We start from the raw sequence: 23028 nt of genomic DNA, 5'->3' as shown, positions 1-23028 counted from the left end.
GCAAATGGATTTGGCGGGCAGCTTTGCTGAGGACAGTTGTCTTCTGATAAGAAGCCCTGTGAACATGGGGAGGCCCTCAGGTGTCTTGTTTCTTGCTTTGGGTAAAATACATTTTGGCACACACCCCTGAGGAAAGAGGCACTGCTGGGGCCTACGGGGCGGGCTGCAGAGAGCGGAGCCCGAGGGGTGGGTCAATAGCAGTGGGTGGGTGGGGCTCCCAGGGTTTGGGGTGGAGCTAGGAGGAGGCGTGCCGCCCTAGAGGCGTGGCTGATGAACTCCAAGGGCTCGCTCCAGACTACGGGTAGGTGGGCGTGGCCTAGGGGGGCAGGACTGAGGGCGGGATTAACTAGGGTGGGGTGGTCTTGAGGCGGGGCCGAGTCGGTGGTACCGCCTAGGGGCGTGGCTATCGGGCCTGGGGTCGCGTGGAGGCGGGGCCGAGGTGATGGCACAAGGCTAGGGGTGGGGCCAGCGAGGCGGCGGGCGACCGGCGGGCTGGTTGGCGGGCCCGCACTAGTGCGGAGAGCGGGCGGTCCGACCGGTGGAGGGCTATGGCTGCTTCTCCGGTTCCCGGCGGCGGCGGCGGCGGCGGCGGCGGTGGCGGTGCGGGAGCTGTCCACTCCTGCAACGCGTCTGGCTTCGCCTTCGACTCGGGACTGGAGATCAGAACGCGCTCGGTGGAGCAGACGCTGCTGCCCCTGGTTTCTCAGGTACTGCAGCCCCTAGTCCCCGTGTGCGCGGCCCGCGATGGCGGCTGCAGCTCTTCCCCGGCCCGGCATGGCGGGGCGGGAGGCGGCGCTGTCCCGCATTCCGCGAGCGCGGCGGCGGCGGGACTCGCGTGGGGGCCCGGGGCGGGGCAGCTACTCCTGGGCGCGCAGTGAGGTGTCTGAGCCCAGCAGGTGCGTTGTCCGGCCTAAGCGGCCGGACTCGCCTGGCGCTGCGGTTTCTGCCGTGTGAGGCCCAGCCGCGGAATGATAGGACCCCTGCGGGGTCCCCTGCCTCTCAGAGCCGCGGCGGCAGCAGCTGCGCAGTCCGCCGCCGCCGCTGTCCGCATCCAGACTAGGGCTCTCCAGTTTGCCTCCCACTCCGGCGTGTTCTCCAAGGCCTTTGTCCAGTTCCTTTGGTCGTGTGTGGCCTCGCCCAACTCCCACCCACCCTGGCCACCTGTCCTGTCCCTCCCTGTCACTTACTTGCCTGCCCACCTCAGCCTGCCTGTACTCTGCAGAGTGATGGGAAGTAGTGCTTGAGGCTTAATCCCGATGCACAGCTTTTTTGCCAGGTCTCGGTTAGGATTAATGCATTATTGTATTTGTGGGTTATAAAAGAAGTCTAGAATCAGCTAAGCGATGTGCTTAATTAGAAAAGTTTTGCTTCTCTGAGCTGAGGTATATATAACCCGAGGGCTAGAATTCCTCACCTACTGCTGGGGTACTGTGCCAAGCACCAAGTGAAGAATTTTGTCTTTGGCGGCGCGTTGGCGATGTGTGACTCATACTAAGCTGTAACATCTTGGTGACTCATGCCAGGATTACCAAGAGTTTAGAGGTAGAAAGAATCTTAAATTATCTGACTCTAAATAAAAAAAAATTTTTTTTCTTACGACACCCTCAACACCTGGCCACCAATGCCTTACATAAGCACTTTTAGTGAAGAGGAGGTTATCGCTAGTCCATACAGAGATGTTTTAGGTGTTGCCTCTGTTCCAGCCCTGCCCTGAAAATATTTGAAAATTGTTGTTATTCCCTTGGTTCTTCTAATGCTAATTAAGTAAATATCCCCATCTCACCCCCCCCCCCCCCCCCCGCCCTGCATCCTGTCGTTAGTGTAACAGTGGTGACTACACGGGGCACTCCCTGCTTCTTGACCTCTTCCTGATCCATGGAAAGAAGGCTGTAGTTTTTTTCTAGTGTCTACACCTCCTTCCACCCTGGAGAACTCCCCCGCACCCCTGTCAGCAGAACAACCACAATCCATAAGTGGAGAGAAATGTCGAAGCGGTTTTACAGGGGAGAGAGAGAGTGATGGACTTGAAACTGATAGTGTTTTAGCCATAGCAGGCAGTGCTCTAAGCGCAGTTCTTGCCCCTGCATTAGGTGAGATTTATGTATATTCTCATGAGGCAGATGAAGAAATTGAGGGTTAGTTAGATCAGTTTACCTGTTATTAGGGGTTTCAACTCTTAAGTGACAAACTGGGGTCTGATTCCAGGCAGCTCGACTCCAGAAGCCAGCCTTTAGCTACTCCTGGGTCTTTTCTAGAGTTTAGACAGGGCGATGAGGTCAGTGCAGACTAGTTACAAAGAAAAAGTTCCACAGTAGAAAAACTAGGCAGAGAGTTGCAGTCTGGAAAAACAGTAACTTTGTATCGTATCATTGCTAGAAACAGACCAGTACTACAGAGCTTTATTTTTTTTGGGGGGGGGGATCATGGAGTATAGAGAGTAGAAGAGGGAAAGTGTTACTTGCTGCTAAAAATTAGCTAGAGGGAAAACACCCCTCCCCGCTTGATATCAGAATCACAGCTGAGGTTCTGTACACTAGTGGTGTCTCTGACACAGTTCCACAACTGACAGGCTTAGTGGTTGACTGTCCTCAACCAGACAAAGTTAAGTTCCCCAAAGTTTAGGAGATGCATAAATCTTGCTTAGGATGCTTGATTAACAAGTCAGGGAAGTACAGATAATTTAGACTGATTTTTAAAGTTTCAGGGCGTTTAAGGTATTAGAACTGGAGACTTAGCTCAGTTTGAGAGCTGGCCCTTGGTTGATTCCCAGTTATCACATAAACGTTGGTGATTCATGCCTGTAATCCCAGCACTCAGAAAGGGGAGGCAGGAGAATTAGGAGTTTGGGGCCAGCCTGAATGTTATAAGACTCTGTGTGTGGTGGGGTGATGGTGAGCTCTCTAGAAAACTCCAGTGCTCAAGTGTTTCTCTTCTAAAGATACAACACGATTATCCAACTCATTTCCACATCTCCCCCAAGATATTTTAAGTACGTTAAGCAAGGATTTCTTGCATACTTCGTAGCTGCTGCTCTTTGAAGGGCTTATGTTTTAGTTGGAAGGTAGGGTGTGTATAGAATAGCGAGCACACGCCAGGGATCAAGTGAGCATTATCAATAATATATGTTCTGCGAGCTTAGTTTGAATCAAGGATGACACTGTGTAGGAGACAGGGCTTGAGGTAAACAAGGAAGACCAGTCACTGTGCTGTGTGAAGTCGCTGTGCAGGGTGAAGTCGCTGTGCAGGGTGAAGTCGCTGTGCAGGGTGAAGTCGCTGTGCAGGGTGAAGTCGCTGTGCTGTGTGAAGTCGCTGTGCAGTGTGAAGTCACTGTGCAGGGTGAAGTCGCTGTGCAGGGTGAAATCGCTGTGCAGTGTGAAGTCGCTGTGCAGTGTGAAGTCGCTGTGCAGGGTGAAGTCGCTGTTGCAGGGTGAAGTCGCTGTGCAGGGTGAAGTCGCTGGGCAGGGTGAAGTCGCTGTACAGTGTGAAGTCGCTGTGCTGTGTGAAGTCGCTGTGCAGTGTGAAGTCGCTGTGCAGGGTGAAGTCGCTGTGCTGTATGAAGTCGCTGTGCAGTGTGAAGTCGCTGTGCAGGGTGAAGTCGCTGTGCAGGGTGAAATCGCTGTGCAGGGTGAAGTCGCTGTTACAGGGTGAAGTCGCTGTGCAGTGTGAAGTCGCTGTGCAGGGTGAAGTCGCTGTTGCAGGGTGAAGTCGCTGTGCAGTGTGAAGTCGCTGTGCAGAGTGAAGTCGCTGTGCAGGGTGAAGTTGCTGTTGCAGGGTGAAGTCGCTGTGCAGTGTGAAGTCGCTGTGCAGTGTGAAGTCGCTGTACAGTGTGAAGTCGCTGTTGCAGGGTGAAGTCGCTGTGCAGTGTGAAGTCGCTGTGCAGTGTGAAGTCGCTGTGCAGGGTGAAGTCGCTGTGCAGGGTGAAGTCGCTGTGCAGGGTGAAGTCGCTGTGCAGGGTGAAGTCGCTGGGCAGTGTGAAGTCACTGGGCAGTGTGAAGTCGCTGGGCAGGGTGAAGTCGCTGTGCAGGGTGAAGTCGCTGTGCAGGGTGAAGTCGCTGGGCAGTGTGAAGTCGCTGTGCAGGGTGAAGTCGCTGTGCAGGGTGAAGTCGCTGTGCAGGGTGAAGTCGTTGTGCAGTGTGAAGTCGCTGGCTTTTGTTTTGATGTTAATTCACTGCTGACTCCCCCAGTGAAAGTCTTGACTTTTAGGACTCTTCTAGGAAAGGAAGGTTTTGTCAGCATCAGAAAATAGGAATTCTCTCTTCGCAGCCTAGAAATGAAGAATTTTCACAGCAATAAAGATAGAAAGAACCTTCGCTGCCCATTCAGCTTCTGCTAATGACAACATGATTCTGTAAACTGGTAGCAGGAAATGCTTTCCTTGCTGGGGATGTAGATCAATAGTAAGTCTGCTTGTCTAACATGTAAGAGGTCCTGGGTTAGGTCCTCGGCCCTGGGGGAAAAATGGTGCTGAAGGATTGGGGAAATGGCTTTTTGGGTAAAATGCTTGCAGTGCAAGCTTGAGGACGTGAATTTGGATCGCCAGCATCCAGCTAAAAGCTGGCAGGGGTGTGGAGTTAGATGGATGCTGAGAAGCTAGCCCATGAGCTTCAGGGTCATTGAGAGATTCTCTTAAAGAATAATTGAGGAAGACATCTGCTGTTGATCTCTGGCCTAGCCCCAGGAATGCACAGACACCAGTACCAGTGCATAGATCCATACACACACACCACATACACCACACACACACACACACACACACACACACACACACACAGTGAAAGTCTTTGTTAGCTGATATGGGTATCTACAGGAAACTTTATAGCAACAGTCAAAGTTAAAGATACATTTCTTTTAAAGACAAGCAAGAAGTGGTTCCTGCTATCATAGATGCTATTCAAACTAGAAATTCTGCCCTTCTGTAAGACCAGGAGAAGAAACAAAGTACAGAGATAGAAAAACACACACACACACACACACAACCCTGAGAAATCCCATTGTGTTATGATTACCAATATAGAATACTCATGCTAGAAATAGCAAGTTCATAGGATACAAAGTGCTAAAGTCAGTTGCATTTCTCTGCATTGATAAACAGAAAAAGGCGATTTAAAAATTATAGTAAGACTGTAAATATGAAGGTTACTAGAAACGTCTGCATGTATATTGTAGCAAAGAGAGATATTAGACTATGGAGAAAATTTTGTTGAAAGAGTCGATCTAAGTGACTGAGGGAAGTACTGAGTTCATGCCTAGACCAAGAGAATACTAAAGATACAGCTCTTGGCTTTTCCTAGAGATTTGTAAATTTAATGAAATTCCAATGATAATTCCAACAGATTTTGGGGTAGGATTTGACTAAAGTAATTCTAAAAATTTATATGAAAGACCAAAGAACCAAGAATAGCAAAGCAAGCAAAGCAAAATGTGTAGACTTACTCTTCTAAGTCCAGATGTGGCGGTGGCGTACGCTTTTAGTGCCAGCATTTGGGAATTGGAGGCAGATGGGTCTCTTTGACTTGGAGGTGAGTTTGGTCTGCTTAGCAAGTTTCATGCCACCCATGGCTACATAGTGAGACCCTGTCTCAGAATAAGGAAAATTGAAGTTAGAGGATGGGCATAATGGTCGATGGCTGTAATCCTCATCCACGTGGGACTGAGGCGGGAGAATTATTAAGTTACAGGCCATCCTGGGTAACATAATGAGACCCTGTCTAAGAAAAAGGTTGATACTATTAATAGCCTAGCAATTCAACTCCTTGCAGAGAAATCCCGTGTAAATTCATGAAGTAGAATACAAGTCTGGATAATATTTTTACTTCTGAAGATTCCAAACTAAGAACTACCAAAATCTCTATTAAGCATGTTTAAGTATATTTTGCAGCGTTCAGCCAGCGAGAGTCTATGAGTAAAAGGACTGAGCCAGCTCTGCGATTCTGCCCTCTTCTCCTTTTCCCTGTTGTGTATCAAACCCATGGTCTTATGAAAACCAGGCAACCACTGTACCACTGAGCTACATCCCCATCCCCAACTCTTAGCATTTCAAAACAGGCTGGACTCAAACTCAACTCCCAAGTGTTAGGAGTATAGGTGGGAACCACCACAGTGGGTTTTGACGTGTCAGATTTTATTATCTAAACTTTTTTTTTAAAGCTCCAGGCTAAGTACCAGGCGTGTTTTCTGTAGAGTTACTCCCACCCCTTTTAATAGTCACTTCGTTCTTCTGTAGCTGCTGCCACTCCTACAGTGATTTTATCCGAGGGAGGGAAGAAGGGTGCCTCCACCCTGGTGTGGAATGTCATTCTTCTGCCCTTGGCCTTTCCCTGTGTGTGCTTTCCTCCTGCCTTCCTGTCAGGACCCTTTTAGGGGGCTAAGGTCGCTTCACTTCCTTCTTTCCACCTCCTCCTTTGCCTTGGGAGTGTTTCAGAGTCTTTTGTCTCGTAATGGCTTGTGGAAGAAGAGGGTGGTGATTTTCTCTTCTCCTTGCTGATTGAGGCAATGGGTGGAAGCGTGGTTTTGAGGGTAAAGATAAAGGAAAATTCAAATGATAAAAGAGGCTGTGGGCAAGTGAAAGTACCTGACCGTGCCTTCTTCAAAGAGTCTGATCTTGAGTAGGGTGTTCACTTCTGTTTAGGACAGCAAATTAGCTATTGAGAGTTTACTGATGTACTGATGAGCAAAATCCAGATAGGAACTTCTCCACCTCAGGCTGGCTTTTAAATTATTCTTCAGGTCCTAGAGAACTGAACTTCATTCTTCCTTTCTCCCAGCTTCCTGTTTTACTTGCTTTCTTGCCTCCCCACGAATCGGGTAAAGAAAGCCCCTGTCAGCTGAATATAGATGTCCTAAAAATTCAGAACATCATGGAACCCGGGAGCAGAACAGAAATGACACTATTCTTTCTTTTCTTTTTTTCTTTATGTAAATGACACTATTCTAAGTGTGATTGCTTACATTTACTCATGTATTTCCCAGGGTAGCCTGAGCAGATTATTGCCCAGTTCTTACAGATGAGAGTTGTTACAGACAGGCTGATAAGAACTCCATCTGGACCAGAACTCCAACCCAGGCAGCGTGGGTGGAGTCCATGTTCTTAACTGATGGGGTGCACTTGTTTGCCCTTGTGGCACCGTAGGCCGGTGGTCTCAAGTAAGCCCTTGTTCTTGCTTCCTTCCGTCATGGAGTTTTCCACTGTAGCAAATCAATCTTCTTCCTCTACAGAGTGCCTTCTTTGCCCTCTGGCTCATTCAGGCATTTTCTAGAACATCCTGTAGACATGTCTGTCAAGGCAACTACAAGTGGTCACTCTACTATTCTACCTAGTTTTTAAGCACAATGGCTGGCTTTTGATGTGGCATATTGTGGCTTTGGATGCTCTCTCACTGCTTCCCCTCCATTCTCAGTATAATCTGAGCAGGAAAGAGAGGTGTAGTGACTAAGAGTTCAGGCAGCCTTTGGCTCTGCGACCCTGGGTATTTTCTTAACCTCTTCCAACTTAAGGTTTTTTTTTATCTGCGTATTGAAGGTATAAATAGGCCGATACCTAATAGAAGCTAGAGATGTAAGCATTAAATTAATTTATATCTGCAAAATATACATACTAGTATGCTTGTGCTGTGTAAATCTTTGCTAGCCTTAATCTTTCGCATAAGGAAATTAACACGCAATCTCAATTTTGTAAAAGTATATTAAGCACATACAAAACAGGATTGGAATAATTCAATAAAAATGTTCTCAGGATTGTAAGTTACTATTTGAATTTTTTCTGCATTTGCCCCCTTTCTTGTTTTGGGCATAATCAGCACATGTGCTTTCTCTTTTATTAAAGTTCTTTTTTTTTTTGTTTTGTTTTGTTTTTCGAGACAGGGTTTTTCTGTGGCTTTAGAGCCTGTCTTGGAACTTGCTCTTGTAGACCAGGCTGGTCTCGAACTCACAGAGATCCGCCTGTCTCTGCCTCCCGAGTGCTGGGATTAAAGGTGTGCACCACCACTGCCCAGCTTAAAGTTCATTTTCATTATTTTTAATTACCTGTAGGTGTGTGTGTCTGCTTGTGGGTATGTGCAATGTCCAAGGAGGCTAGAGGCAGGGCTCCTGTAGAGCTGGAGTTATAGATGGCTGTGAACTGCTTGGCATGGGTGCTGGGAACTGAACTCAGGTGCCCTCCCTGGAAGAGCCGCAAGTGCTCCAACCACTCGGCCATGCATTGCTCCGGCCCTGAAGCTATTGTCTTAAATGTTTGAAAATGTTAGGCTATGAGTAGATCGTCTAATAAAGCATTTTCCAGAAGGCTTCCAGTAAGAGGAAGGACAGCCTCACCTAATAGTGCACCGGGGAGGATGTTTGCTGTGGGAGCAAAAAGCTTGTCTGGGAACTGAACAATCGTTAGCGCTTTAGCCCAGCTGTAGGGGCTGTTCACAATAACTGGAAAATTTGAGCATTATGCAAATACAGAATTTGACGAGCACAGTGTCTTACTCTGGGTTGCTGTAGAGGCAGTACTAAGCTAGAGCCCAGCGTGTGGGGTTCCGTCTTCAAACCTCAGTCCCACAAATGGACAATAGAACCACAGACATCTCTAACAACGGGCATTTATTTTGGCAGTGTGGCAGCTAAGTGGTCTAACATCAAGGTAGTCAATATTCAGTGTCGGGGAGACTACCAGCTTCCTAGACTAGACTGGTGTCTTCTGTTCTGGTGGGTGATGTAAAGGGGCTGGGCCCTTCACTTTCCCTTTTCTAAGGCACTAAATCCTATTCATGGGAGCTCCAAATTCATAGCCAAGTCCCTTTCTAATAGTTGGGTGTCAGGATCTCACCGTGTGAACGGTGTCCATCACAACCATTCTTTCCACTCTTGTGTGATAGCTGGAATAGTGGTCAGGGTCTCTGTTCTATGTCTGGTTCTGAGACTTTTCCAGCGTCTGCCAGGGTTGGAGACTAAAGTGGTACAGGTGGATTTCGTGTCTGTGCTCCGTCCTTTCAAGGCAGTCTCACAGACCTGCGTTAAGCCAGCGCTGGGACCAAGGTGTACACTAGCCCACTGCCACACTGGCGTTTGCATATTTACCATCCTGCTTTGCAGCACCGTAGCCAATCATCCTCACAATTCTCTCTCGTGATTCGTCGTGGATGTGCCTACCTAATGGGCTCCTAGGTAACACTTATGCCGAAGAAAAGATTCAGTCCCTTTGAGATCAAGAAATGAGCAAGAATGACTGGACATCTATCTGTAGGTAGGGCTTCTTTATTTTTTAAATGTATTAAAAAGGCATGATGACACACACCTTTAATCCTAGCATTTGGGAGACAGAGGCAGGTGAATCTCTGAGACCAGCCAGCGCTACATGGAGAGACAAACAAGAAAACAAACGAAAAGAAGAAAGGAAAAAACTTGCAAAAAAAAAAAAAAAGCAAGAAGCAAAATTAATCATACCTAAACTCTATATATCTCAGTGAACTTCTCTACAGTTGGAATAGTCATTCTGAAGCTGTGGAGTATCATGGTGGCTTTTATAATTCACTATCAAATATATTCCGTTCACTCATCTACCACCCAAAATGCATAAATAAATGAAGAAGTCCGAAGCAGTTAGCTTGTTATCCTTTCCTGTGACTGTGAGAATTAACTTCAAAACACACATTTGAAATTATGTCTACTTCTGCATAACATAACACCCCCAAACTTAATGGATTATAAGATAAGTCAGGAATTTCAGAGTCACTTACTTGGGCGGCTCTGTGGCTCTGGGCTGTCCGGAAGCACAGCTCAGAGAATCTCGGTAGCTATTGGCAAGAAGCCTGAGGCTTCCTCACAGGAGCCTTCCCAGGGAGCTGGTCAAGGATCTTCACCTCTCTACTGGCATTAGGGAGTAGGAGGTGGAAACCATAGTGACTTCAGTCTTTACCTTTGAAAGCAGCACACTGTCACTGCTGCTTTATTCTACTGGCTGAGGTCGAAGCTATCCCCCTGCTTCCAACCCTAGAGTGCTGGGCTTACAGGCTTGTTCATCACAGCACTGGTGTGTGGTGCTGGGAATTGAACGCAGGGCTTAGTGCATGCCAGCGCTCTACCTCTACTTCATTCTGCTAGGAGAAACTAAATCAGCTTGCCCTCGAGGGAAGGGGGTGGAGACTTTTCTTCTTAGAGGTAGCAATAGCAAAGAACTTAGTTCTCTAACCTCCGTGGTAAATCATTTACTTCCTTCTACCTGCAGACAACCTCTCCTGAAAGCATCAGCTTGAACCCAGAAGATTGGCAAGGAATCTGGTCCAGATGAGCTTTTTCAAGACAGCCTTTTCCTAAGTGTAACTTCCTAGCTGTAGGCAAGAGAGGACGCACAGGATACTTGTAGGCTTATGCTAAACAGCAGGAAAAGAAAGAATCATTGGTTAGAGTTTCCTGAAATGGACCTGGACCCGGGTTGGCAGTTCCTTAACTAAAACTCAAGTCCTGGGAATTGTGTTCATGTCTCGGCATTGCCTTCCCAGTTGGCCGGCCCTTTCCACGAAAGGCAGTCCTTTTCTGCAGCTAGTTTTCTCAGCCTGAGGAAGCTTGCGAGTAGGAAATCCTTCATTTAATGTTGATTTTTTTAAAAAGTTCTACAGTTTGGTAATTAATTTTGTTTGTTGCCCTTTGAGTCATACTGCACTGTATTAGACCGAAGTCACCCCATGAGCTGTGCAGAGTCAGCTCTTCTCTGTCGTTGCTCCTGGGACAGCTGGAGACCAGTGACTGCCTAGGCTGAGATTTGACAGTCGCTCCCTTTACATTTGGCCTTCTTGACTGTGCTTTAGATTGCACTTTTGCCTGTAAGCGACTTGTAAGTTTATCACGGTGTGCCATCTAGCTAAGAATTTTCAAAAGCAGCAAGCTCTGGCTTGATCTTGTTTGGCTGTGTTTTATTTAACTTCTCTCTGTTCTCTTATATTTTACTGCAGCCATTAGCTCCTTCAAACCCCTTCAATCACCTTAGCTAGACCACCTAATTCTTGAGGGATACTTTCTACTTTCCCTGTTATTAAGGGTTTTTTTTTTCTGCTACTACCTAATAAGGATCTTTTCTCTTTAGTTTCTAGTGAATTTTGTTTTTTGTTTTTTGTTTTTAAAGAAAGCCTTAAAAAAAAAAACAAAAATCAAAAAACTATGTGGGGTGTGTGTGTGTGTATATGTCATGCCATTGTGTGTATGTGTGTGAATGTGTACATGCATGTGCCACAGTGTGTGTGGAAGTCAAAGAATAAGCTTGGATGTGTTTTCACCTCTCATGGGACAGGGTCTCTTATTGTTTGCCTAGGTATGGGCAGGCTAGCTGACCTTCCAGAATCTTCCATAGATTCTATGTCTCGGTTTCCCATCTCCCACAGCAGTCCTAGAGTGCAGGCGTCCTTATTGTTGCACCTGACTTTTTGGCTCTTTTGAGTCAGGGTTTCTCTATAGCTTTGGAGCCTGTCCTGGAACTCACTTGGTAGACCAAGCTGGTCACAGAGATCTGACTATCTCTACCTGCCTACTGATTGCTGGGATTAAAGGTGTGCACCACCACTGCTGGGCTACTGCACCTGGCTTTGCGTGGTTCTGAGGAGGATCCACACTCAGGTCCTCACACACTTTACCTACCAAGATGTCTCCTTAGTCACTTTCCCACCTTCCCACCTTTTTTTTTTTTTTATAAGCCTTTGCCTGCACTTCTGTTTGTGGTTTGAATGTTGGTTTCCTCTCAAAATCCTTCTACTGGAGCTTAATCCCATGGCAGTATTAGTAACACATGAAGCCTTTGGGAGGCCATTAAGTTGTGACTAAAACTAATGCTTTAGGGTGGAACTGAGGAATTTATTTGCTTGGTCTACCAAGTGAAGAGCCAGAAGCACTCTCCATGAGGACCCGCCCCTCCCCAGACACCGAGTCTTAGGGAGGCCTGAACCTGGGCTTTGTAGGGCTGACCGTAAGCAGTGAGTTCATGTAGGACCAGCTGAAGGCACTTGTTCTGTCAGTGCAAATTGACTGAGAGAGCTCCCCAAAGTCTCCTGCTCTGTCCAGCATCCTTTACATTCTTGGGGCTTTTTACTCATCCCCTCGAAGTCATTCACACAGCCAGATTTCAAAGTTACTCTCAAATTTTGGGTTTTATTATAGCATCTCTCCTGATCTGGGCACCATAATCTGTGTTACCTATCTATTGATAAAGAACTTCAAGCTGGGCAGTGGTGGCGCACACCTTTAATCCCAGCATTTGGGAGGCAGAGGCAAATGGTTCTCTGAGTTTGAGGCCAACCTGGACTGTGAGTTCCAAGACAGCCAGGACTACATGGAGAAGCCCTGTCTCAAAAACAACAACAAAAAGAACAACGCCTCCTTTAGTTTTCTATTGCTGTGCTTAGACACTCTGATTCAAGCAATCCAGGGGAGAAACGGTTTCTCTTAGTTAACAGTTCCAGAAAGAATAGAGAGCATCATGGCAAGGTAGGCATGGCAGCAGGATGTCACATGGTAGTGGCAGTCCCAAAGGAAAGAGAGAACAGGAAGTGAGACCAGGGCATAAAATCTCAATGCTAGTCTGGTGTGGTGGTACATACCTTTAATTCTACGCAGATCTCTGCAAGTTTCAGGTCATCCAGGGTTACATAGTGAGCACCTGCGTCAGACAGCAGGCCGACAATCTCAGAGCCTACTCCCAGAGACACACTTTCTTCAGCAAAGCTCCTCTTCTGAAGTGTTACTGGATAGGGATCAGCTCAAGCATATGAGCCCGTGGGGGCCAGCTTACACTCACACCTAACAAATTACCCCAACTAGTGCCTTAAATCAAAAAACATTTGCCTTAGTTTCTGTGAGTTAAGAATTCTGTAGGAGTTTACCTGATGGTTCTGGACCAAAGGCCATCGTCACAAAACTGAAATATAGGTGTTTGACTGGGCCTGCGGTAGTTCAAAGGCTTGAACTGACTTGGGCGTCTGCAACTGTGTTCATTCATCTGACTGACAAAAAAACCTCTGTTCTGCACAGCTGCTGGCTATGGCAGCAGCTTCTTACTTCGTGGGCTCCTCAGAGGATTGTTCCGTGGGGGGCAGCTGTGATGGGGCAGTGTGCTTTCTGTCCCTGTGACTGATCCCAGAGAGAGAAAAGAAGGGAGAGATATACATAGAGAGACAGATACACACACACTCACACACACACACACACACACACACACAGAGAGAGACAGAGACAGAGACAGAGACAGACAGAGAGAAGACATTACAAAATCCTGAAACCTGCCCAGAAATGCAGCGTGATGTCCATTGTCATCTGTCCTTCAGAAATGGGGTCCATGAAGGAAAGGTCTAAAGAAGTTTATGATTTGGTTTCAAACACCCCAGAGATTATACCATCTTCCTACGTAAAAACCCTTCTGTGGCCCCTGGTAATGCACAGAACAAAATGTTTTTGAAGCACAATCTCATTCTGTAGCTCAAAATGGCCTACAGCTCACAATCCTCCTGCCTTATTCTCCCTGGAATTGCAGACATGCACCACCACGCCCAGCTCAAAACATGAATTCTTCACTCCAGTTCCCGGCCTTACATGGCCAGCTCCTGGCCATCCATCATGGGGCACCGGTCCATGCTTGCCTCTTTGCTTGCTGCTTTAACCACTTTGGCCTTACTTCATTCCTTGACAGGACAGGCTCATCCCCAAAGCCTTTAACCACTCAGTTTCATTGTCCCCTGGGGCTGCCAGCCTGCTCCTGCTGCTATCAATTTGTTCTCAGGCTGAAGTACCGCTTCCTCAGAGAAGAAAGAGCAGCCAATCTCAGGTGTCTTGGGTACAATATCATATTGTTATATTTGGCATAGCACATTAAAATTATTTATCTACTTACAGGATTACTGTATTTCTCCATTTGGTAGCACAGACCTTTTCTTTATCATTCGTGGATGTTTTCTCATTGCTTAGAATTTTTCTTCACCCAGTAAATATATTTTGTGATTGAATTGTTATTCTACTCTGCTGCAAACATTGGAGGTAGGACTTATGTCTCAGCACTCCTGAATCCTGTCTTAGTCACTATTTCATTGCAGTGAGGGACACCATGACCAAGGTAACTCTTCTAACGGAAAACATTTAACTGGGACCGGACCTGCTTACAGGGTCAGAGCGTCAGTCCATCATCATTGAGGCAGGAAGCAGACTGGCGTGGCTCTGAAGCAGTAGCTGAGAGCTTTACCTCATGACCCACAGGCAGCAGGCAGAAAGAGAAAGACGCTGGGCCTCGCACGGACTTTTGAAGCCTCAAAACTCACCTCCTTACCTCGCCCCCAATAAGGCTGCACTTTATAATCCTTTGAAATGGTTTATCAACTGGGGCTAAGCCTGCAAATATATGAGCCTATGGGGGGCGTTCTCATTCAAACCACCACCCGTTCTAAAGACTTGGCATCTATTAGATATTAAACATTTGTTGGAAAATAATATCGTGGATGAAAATGTTTAGTGGCAGGGCTCTGGAGAGATAATGTGGTGGATAAAGAGCCTGCACCACCAGCATAAGGGCTTGGGCTTGGATTCCAGGACCTAGTTAAAACCTGAATGTAGTGATGCACATCCAGCCCGGTGCTGAAGAAGAGGATGGAGATGGTAGTCCAAGCAAGATCAGTTTCTTTCCAAATGGCTAGCAAACTCCATGAGGAGATTGTTCGGTGCCCATCTTCCTCTTGAAGTAATTGGTGCTGCCAGGAAGAGATGTGTCACGTGTCATGAAAAGTCCTAACTTCTTTTTTGTTTGTTTGTTTGTTTGTTTTTGGTTTTTTCGAGACAGGGTTTCTCTGTAGCTTTGGTGCCTGTCCCGGAACTAGCTCTTGTAGACCAGGCTGGCCTCGAACTCCCAGAGATCCACCTGCCTCTGCCTCCCGAGTGCTGGGATTAAAGGCGTGCGCCACCACTGCCCGGCTAGTCCTAACTTCTTAAAACATTTTAAATGCCATATTCTGAAAATCTCTGAAAGATTTGAAGAATACCTATCTAACTGAAATATATCTCTATATAACTAGGAAACCTAACTAACGTACATTACTAGAAGCTTCACTATTATAGATAATTATGTATTAACCTGTAGTTCTTAATTATACATTACATTTTTTAAAATATTTATTTATTTATTATGTATACAATATTCTGTCTGTGTGTATGTCTGCAGGCCAGAAGAGGACACCAGACCTCATTACAGATGGTTGTGAGCCACCATGTGGTTGCTGGGAATTGAATTCAGGACCTTTGGAAGAGCAGGCAGTGCTCTTAACCACTGAGCCATCTCTCCAGCCCTATACATTACATTTTTAAATGAGCCACACAAACACAATTCCTTAAACAAGAGCAGAAATATATATACATTTAAGATCAATTTATATACCCAAAAGTGGTATTACTGGGTCTTTGTTTCCTAATTTTCTGAGAAATCGCCACACTGACATCCAAAGGGATTGTACTAACTTGCACTCCCACCAGCAATGCAGAGGTGTTCCCTTTTCCCCACAACCTCTCCAGCATAAGTTGTCATTAGTGTTTTTGATCTTGGCCATTCTTACATGTAAGATGGAATCTCGGAGTTGTAAAACCTTCCTTTTTTAAAGTATCATCACATGATTCTGGGGACTGAGCCAAGGGCCTCCATGTGCTAGGCAAATCCTCTGCTGCTCAGCTACCTACAATGAGCGGGTACCATTTTGTATGCCCAGCTACTTTGTGAGCCATGGAATGGATGTCGTGAGAGGTGTCACCCTTACTGGGTGGAACCAAGGAGGAAACTTCTGTGAGTGTTGTGACCTGTGATTTGTTCCCTCTTCTCATGGCTCTAAGATTTGTTTAATGGTCTGGAGAGCATCTGGAACTTTATGTCCCAGATAACCGCGTCAGGTGAACTCACAATTAAAGAAGCATTGTCCTGAGAAATGACGCATGATGCTTTTCTGACTGGCCCCTGGGTTACAATATCTAAAGCTATTGATTTAGTATTTTGGCTTAGTCTGATATGCTGGGTTTAATTTTCTTGACCCTTGTGATATGTTTTTTAAATATTGAGATAAAAATTTTAAAAGTTGCTTTTTTTATTTCTAGATTACCACACTTATTAACCATAAAGATAATATCAAAAAGTCTGATAAAACTCTGCAAGCAATTCAGCGTGTGGGACAAGCTGTCAACTTGGCAGTTGGAAGATTTGTTAAAGTAGGGGAAGCCATAGCTAATGAAAACTGGGATTTGAAAGAAGAAATTAATATTGCCTGCATTGAGGCTAAACAAGCAGGTATGTGAATATTTATCTACTTTTTGTTTGTTTATTTGCTGTTTTTTTTGAGAAAAGGTCTCACCATGTAACCCTTGCTGACCTGGAACTTTCTATGTAGACCCAACTGGCTTTGAATTTATAGAAGTCTACCTGCCTCTGCCTCCCCAGTGCTGGTGTTAAATCCATGTGCTACCACACTGTCTCAGTTAGGGTTTCCTATTGCTGTGAAGACACACCATGACCACAGCAACTCTTTATAAAGGAAACATTCAACTGGGATGGTGGCTTATAGTTTCTGATGTTCAGTCCATTGACATCATGGTGGGGAGCATGGCGGCATGCAGGCATATATATTGCTGCAGGGATACCCGAGAGTTCTACATCCAGGCAATAGGAAGCTGATTGAAACACTGGCAGTATGATGAGCATAGGAATCCTCAGAGTCAGTTCCCACAGTGGCACACTTCCTCCAACAAGGCCATATCCACTCCGACAAAGCCACAGCTCCTAATAGTGCCATTTTGTATGAGATTATGGGGGCCAGTTACATTCAAACTAGCACACACACCCTGCTCATTTCCTTCTTGAGGCAGGTCTTACTGCATAGCCCAAGCTACCCTCAAACACAGCGGGAGTCCTCCTGCCCTGGTCTCCCAAGTGCTAGTGTGCATTGCCATACCCAACTGCGAATTCTTACTTCAGAGTCGATTTATACCAATTCCATTGTTCTGGATATTATGCCAGATATTTTATCTATTTATTTTGAGGCAGTCTCATTATGTTCTGGTTGTTCTGGAACTCACTGTATAAATCAGGTTGTCCTTTACGTTGAAGTGACCCTCCTGCCTCTGGATCCCAAGTGCTAGGATTACAGCCATGTGTGCTACTACACCCAGAAAAAATTAAGAATTTGTTTGTTTTCTATTGTGCTGGGGCTCAGACCCTGGCCTGTTCTTATGCTAATCAAGCTATCCCCAAGCTACATCCCCAACAAAACACTTTAGTTTTGTATTAATTTAATATGGCCCAGAATATTAATGACTTGAGTTGGCTTTTAGGAATGTTGGGCCTCTCTTGATTCCAATCCTAAGCCTGAAACATAGGAGAAGATAGTGGCGTGCCAGGCTGACCACTAACCACTGAGGTGGGCACAGGCAGAAGAGAGGTTGAGACAGGGTTAAGAAAGGACGAAGGGAGATTTCATATGAAGCATTTACAGTCAGAACAACCTAACACAGACAGTGTGATGGGGTTACAGAGAGCAGGGAGGATACACAGCACACTTGGTGCTATGGCTGACCAGGCAGAACGAGAATGCTAACTAGAGGAACAGACTCTTGGGCTTCTAACCATTTGCTGGTTTAGGGAGCAGCTTTATGTGGGAAGCAGAGGAGAAGGCCTTACCCTATTTGTAGTTTATATGTTTTCCATTATAAAAATGGATTTGAATTGGGTCATAATAAAAGACATGGTAAATTAATCTATTAAAATAAGAAGAAAAAACATAACAGAATCTCTGGCAAGAATGATTATTTAAGCATGAAATTTATCTTTATACTTCCTGGAAAGCAAGACAAAACTGTGAGAAACAGAGGGTTATATAACCCTCATTGTTTGCTGAGAGGAAACAAAGCGGTCTGTAAGAGGAGAGTCCTATTTTCCTGGCACTGCATCGCTCTGTGGGCACTTACACAGCACGTGACAGTACAGCGGACAATGCAAAGAGAGCAAGAGGGGCAGGGGCGACCCTTTCAGGGAGAGCTGCACGAGGCCCTGCGCGGCCTTGGCTTTGCCACCCTGTTCTCAGTCTGAGCTGACAGCCCCAGCTGAGGACCCTGCAAGTCCTTCAGGTGGCCCGGGCCACACATACCATCTCTTTTAAGCTGACAGAAGTACCCCTTCATCCCCTGAGAAACCCTCCCTCAACTGTGAGCTACTTGCAGTTATAAAATAAGGAATCTTCGCCCTCGAGACAGGATGAAGACTGAAGGCTTTCTGGCTTCATCAGCCCTTAATGGTCATCTTCTCCTGGGCAGGTTGTGTACACTCGATGCAGGAGTCTGAAGCAGTGATTAAAACTTAGAGCTTCAGGGTTGATTGTGGGATGCCCCTCTGGATGCTGTGAATATGCTTTATTACCATTGGTTAATAAAGAAGCTGTTTCGGCCAATGGCTTAGCAGAGTAAAGCCAGGCAGGAACTCCGGACAGAGATATAGAGAGAGTAGGTGGAGTCAGCTGTTTCTATGTGTAGCAGTATTGTCACATGATATGCATGTGCATTTGGTGCTCAGCAAATCTTTATGTCATCTATTGGCATTTTATTCTTTCTCTCAGTTGAGTTCCTGCGTTGTTTTTACTTGACTACCTGTCAGGATTTGTATTTTCTATGGCAGTTAAGTAAATATTTTTCTTAGAGTGTTCACTCTAAGGGACTATATTAGCTCATTGCTTATAATAAATTAGAAATGACAACCATGAAACTGTAAGCTTTACGCCTTTGTTGGGAATTCTTGGCAGTCTGCACTTGGAAGAGCTATGACGGGAAGAAGACACTTGACCCTGTTCTACAGTGGACTGGGGTTACTGCCCACTTACCGATTTGTCAAATGTCCAGGGTTCAGTCAGAAAAGGAATGGTTAAACAATGCCACTTGCAAAGGTTTCTGTGAAGGGCCTTTGGTGGCTGAGAATGACAGGAAAAAATGGACATTTTCCAGAGGAACAAAGCAAACATCTTTTCTTTCAGCTACTGCTGCTAGAATATGAACTCACCGTTTCCTCTGCTCCCTCCTCCACAATAAAGGTTAGTTCTGAGTGTCCTCTGCAGGTTTTGCCGTAAAAGCTTGGTGACACAACAATTTCCATTGCTGTGCAGAAAGTTACCCTCCATGCACAGCGTCTCAGACCTGAGGCAGGAAGTGGCTTCCCTGGGCGATCCTGGGGCAGCACATCTTAGGACGTTGGGTGGAGGCCTCTGTCAGGCCTCAGTTACCTGCAGGCTTCACTGAACTGGAGATGTGTTTTGCAAGCTCCTGATGGTGCTGGCAGGCTTCACTTCCTGGTTGACTTGTTGGTCACCATGTGGATCTTTTTGTAGTAAGGCTGTAACCTGGTACTTGGTTTCCCTCAGAGAGAGAGACAGAAAATAAGATGATGGTCTCAGTTTTTAAAAATTCATGTGTGTGCCTGTGTGTGTGTGTGTGTGTGTGTCTGTGTTCACTCACATGCCACAGTGCGTGTGTAGAGGTTGGGAGGACAACTCTTGGGAGTCAGTATTCTTTATCATGGTTCTAGAGACTGAAGTCAGGGCGTCCGGCATTGGGCTTGCCTGGTGACTGCTGTTGCCCACAAGCGTCTCACTGGCTTGGCCAGAGAGGATTTGATTGCTTAATTTCAGAAGTTTCATACCTCCTCTTCTGCCCCCCAGCATGAGGACAGTATGGGAGGGGACACTGGGCGGATATGGGTACCAGCAGGGAGAGCTCTCGAAGGCTGGCTACCATAGACTTTATCAGTTAGTTATCCACTCCTAGGGGCCTGTGTTTTGTGTACACCCATATTGTTTTAAATTTCTGTCCTCTGAAACAAAATTTGTATTTCCTTCCCGAGTCTTTTTGACTATCTTTAAATCATTTGGTTTATAATTTTGATTTTTTTTTCTTTCTTTCCTTCTTATCTTTGGTCAGCTACTAGGTTTATACTTTCTTTCCTTGCTGTCTCCCAAACCATTTTCTCCTTTAGTCTAGGGCTGCCATCTGTGGAGTTCTCTCCCGTACATTAACAACCGCTTTATGTCTCTTTTCCAGTCTGTTCAACACTTTCCCAGCAACTGCCATTCTGTTTTGTATCCTGTGGTTTGGCCATAAAGATTCTAATATTTTTTACTTAAGATTTTTTATGTTACTGGCCAAGACATTATTGTATGTATATATAAAATTAGCAATAGACCTTTTATGAGAAACTCAGTCATTAGATGTACATCTTTTAAGACATCAAAATTTATCTTAAAATTATTTTTAAAATCTTGTTAACTGTAAGAGTGAGGGGTTTTAGAGAATCACATTGTATTAATTACTTTTCTACTGCTGTGATAAAACACCATGACTAAGATGTGGTGGTTTGATAATTGCCCCATAATCTCTTACGGAGTGGCACTGTTAGGAGGTGTGGCTTTGTTGGAATGGGTATGGTCTTGTTGGAGGAAGTGTGTCACTGTGGGCATGGGTTTTGAGGTTTCCTATGCTCAGGATACTACCCAGGGTCTCAGTCGACTTCCTGTTGCCAGCAAGATGTAGAACTCTCAGGTATTCCTGCAACACCATGTCTGCCTGCATGCCCCCATGCTCCCCACCATGATGGCAATGGATGTTCCTCCAAACCCGAGCTTCTTCAGATAGTGGTGATGATAGTACTGCCCCCCTTCCTCACCTCCTCTGTGGGCCTCACCTAGGCCTGGGCCCCTGGGTCCTGCTCACAGCTCTGGATTTAGGGTTCTGGTTCTTGACTCCTTGGACTTTTCTTTTGTCTTGCAGATCAGCTTTTAGATTGTGTGGTCAGCCAAATTACTAGAAAGACAAATTGTATCTTTCTGAGCAGGTCAAAGTTTGTCCTGAAGAGTGTACTGTCCAGATGTGGTGGCAACACAATGGAAGGGTTTGCTGAAGGAGACAGAGGCAGGAGGATCATGAGTTCAAGGCCAGCCTGGGCTACACATTTTAGAGAAACCATGTCTCCAAAACAAAACAATAATAAAAAAGAGTGTACTGTTTTTTGGTTTTTTATTCTAAGAAGCATCATAGGAACTATCTAAAGTAGGGATGTTTTCTGTGCCTGAAGTTCCCATGTATGCTGCAGTCAAGATGAGAGAAAAGTCTGTCTTCTTGTTTAAGTGTTTTATTCCCAACATAGTGTTCCCTCTTTCCTGTTAGGAGAGACAATTGCAGCACTCACAGATGTGACCAGATTGAATCACCTGGAATCAGACGGCCAGATCCCAATTTTGGCAGACAAAGCAGGAGTTGTGCAGGCCGCGAGGCTGCTGCTCTCCTCAGTGGCGAAGGTGTTGCTGTTGGCAGACCGAGTAGTCATCAAGCAGATAGTGACATCGAGAAACAAGGTACTCACTTGTGGCTGTGCTTGTGTCGCTGGGTGGCTCAGGTTCCTTGTTGAGGTGGGATCCAGATAATTTGGCTATGCTTGTTAATTAATTATTTATAGCACCATTGCCCAGAGTTGAAAATTGTGTGTTTCCTACACCTACTATTTCTAATTTATTGAGCTTAAACATTTATTTATTTCTATTTTAAAAATTAGTGTTTTATTTATATGATTGTTTGCCTGTGTCTAAGTCTGTGTACCATGTGCATGCCTGGTGCTCACAGAGGCCAGAAGAGGGCTTCAGATCCTCTGAAACTGGACTTGCAGGTGGTTGTGAGCTGTCATGTGGTTGCTGGGAACTGAACCTGAATTCTCTGGAAGAATAGTCAGTCCTGAGCCATCTCTCCAGCCTCAGGCCTAAACTTTTAAATGTAAACAATGTTTCATATTTAACATCAACAACACAACAAAAATCTTGTTGTGGTTTTACTTCCAGAAGCCTTAAATGTGTGCAGTTTGGGAAGGAAAGCTAAGCTGATGTTGTCTGTGCAGTAGAGACCTAGTTAACAAATATCCCGAATACTTCAGTCCTTTTGTTTAATCAGAGAGTAACATAAGGTAAACAATGTAAATCACTGTCGGTTGCCCAGTTGGTAGAATGCTTGCTTAGAGTGCACTAAGCCCTTGTTCCAATCCTGAGCACCATATAATAAAATGGGGTGTGGTGATACACACCTGTAATCACTACACTGGGGAAGAAACTGAGGCAGGAATATCAGGAGGTCAAGGCCAACCTCAGCTACCTATAAGTTTGAGACCTGCCTGGGCTACAAGAGATCCTGTCTAAATAAAATAAAATAAAATAAAATAATCTGAAACTATAATTATCCACAGATATAAAGTTTCTATATGTAGAGCCCTTAAATATTTCTAAAGAATGCAAAGCTTAAAGAATGGACTTAAACGCTTGCTGTTCTATAGACAGTAGCCCTGCCCCTGAGCACTGGGAACCAAGCGCCATGCTTTCTGTTGGTACTCCCCTAGATGAGGTGGAGGATAATCAAATAGGCCAGGGAGGAGGTGCATCCTCTCTGTAGGATCTGAGGGTAGCCCTGCTGGCCCCACCCCAACCCCCAGGTATGTTGGGCAAACTAAAAAGTGAAGGGTTAAGGAGAAAAAGAAATCAGAGAAAGTGGTGGACAAAGGGACGACTTTCCTGTCTTTCTGAGATGCAGGCTGTGCTCAGTATGTTGTCTTCCTTATCTATGGAGCTGCGTGTGTTTCCTGAGCCGCCTGGGCAGGTTAGCAGGCCAAATGTCCTCCGTAGCCTCATTAAAAATGAACAAGAGCAGGATATCTGTGTTTTTCTAACCTATCTTGCTCTGGCTGAAATTCAGTAGTTATTTTAGAAAAAAAAATAACAGAAAATCTGTTTCCATTTGTTTACTGTTTCTCTCATGTCAGGGGAACAGCGTTTATTTTCTGCTGGTTGTTCTATGCACAGATCATATTCTCCCCCTCCCCCACACTGCCCGAAGCCTCTTGGCAGCTGATCTGTTCTACACAACACAACAGCTCCTGACTGATCTAAACTGGTTTTCAACTGTGAATTGCTAACCCTCCACTCTGTAGATTACCTCCCTTCCATTTTCTTCCAGAACTGGGGTTCCACTAAT

General features: G+C 45.6%; 1 protein-coding gene across 2 annotated transcripts in view; it reads left to right on the top strand.

Annotated features, from left to right (window-relative positions):
* Positions 1-424: 424 nt before the first annotated feature.
* The window catches only part of Ctnnal1 (catenin alpha like 1), a 49194-nt gene continuing 26590 nt past the window's right edge, over positions 425-23028 (top strand). Inside the window, exons 1-3 of one of the 2 annotated variants that reach the window (XM_041657519.1) lie at positions 425-707; positions 16084-16273; positions 21184-21371. In XM_041657519.1, coding sequence (XP_041513453.1) covers positions 549-707; positions 16084-16273; positions 21184-21371 — 537 coding nt within the window. In that variant the 5' untranslated portion in view covers positions 425-548. The remainder of the gene's footprint in view (positions 708-16083; positions 16274-21183; positions 21372-23028) is intronic. The other variant, XM_041657517.1, reaches the window with a different exon arrangement.

Source organism: Microtus oregoni, unplaced genomic scaffold (assembly GCF_018167655.1).
Source record: "Microtus oregoni isolate MIOR12 unplaced genomic scaffold, Mior012 000008F_ref0000371, whole genome shotgun sequence".
NCBI classification, from domain to species: Eukaryota; Metazoa; Chordata; class Mammalia; order Rodentia; family Cricetidae; genus Microtus; species Microtus oregoni.
Note: the sequence above shows the minus strand (reverse complement) of the source record. Positions and strands in the feature narration are given on the sequence as shown.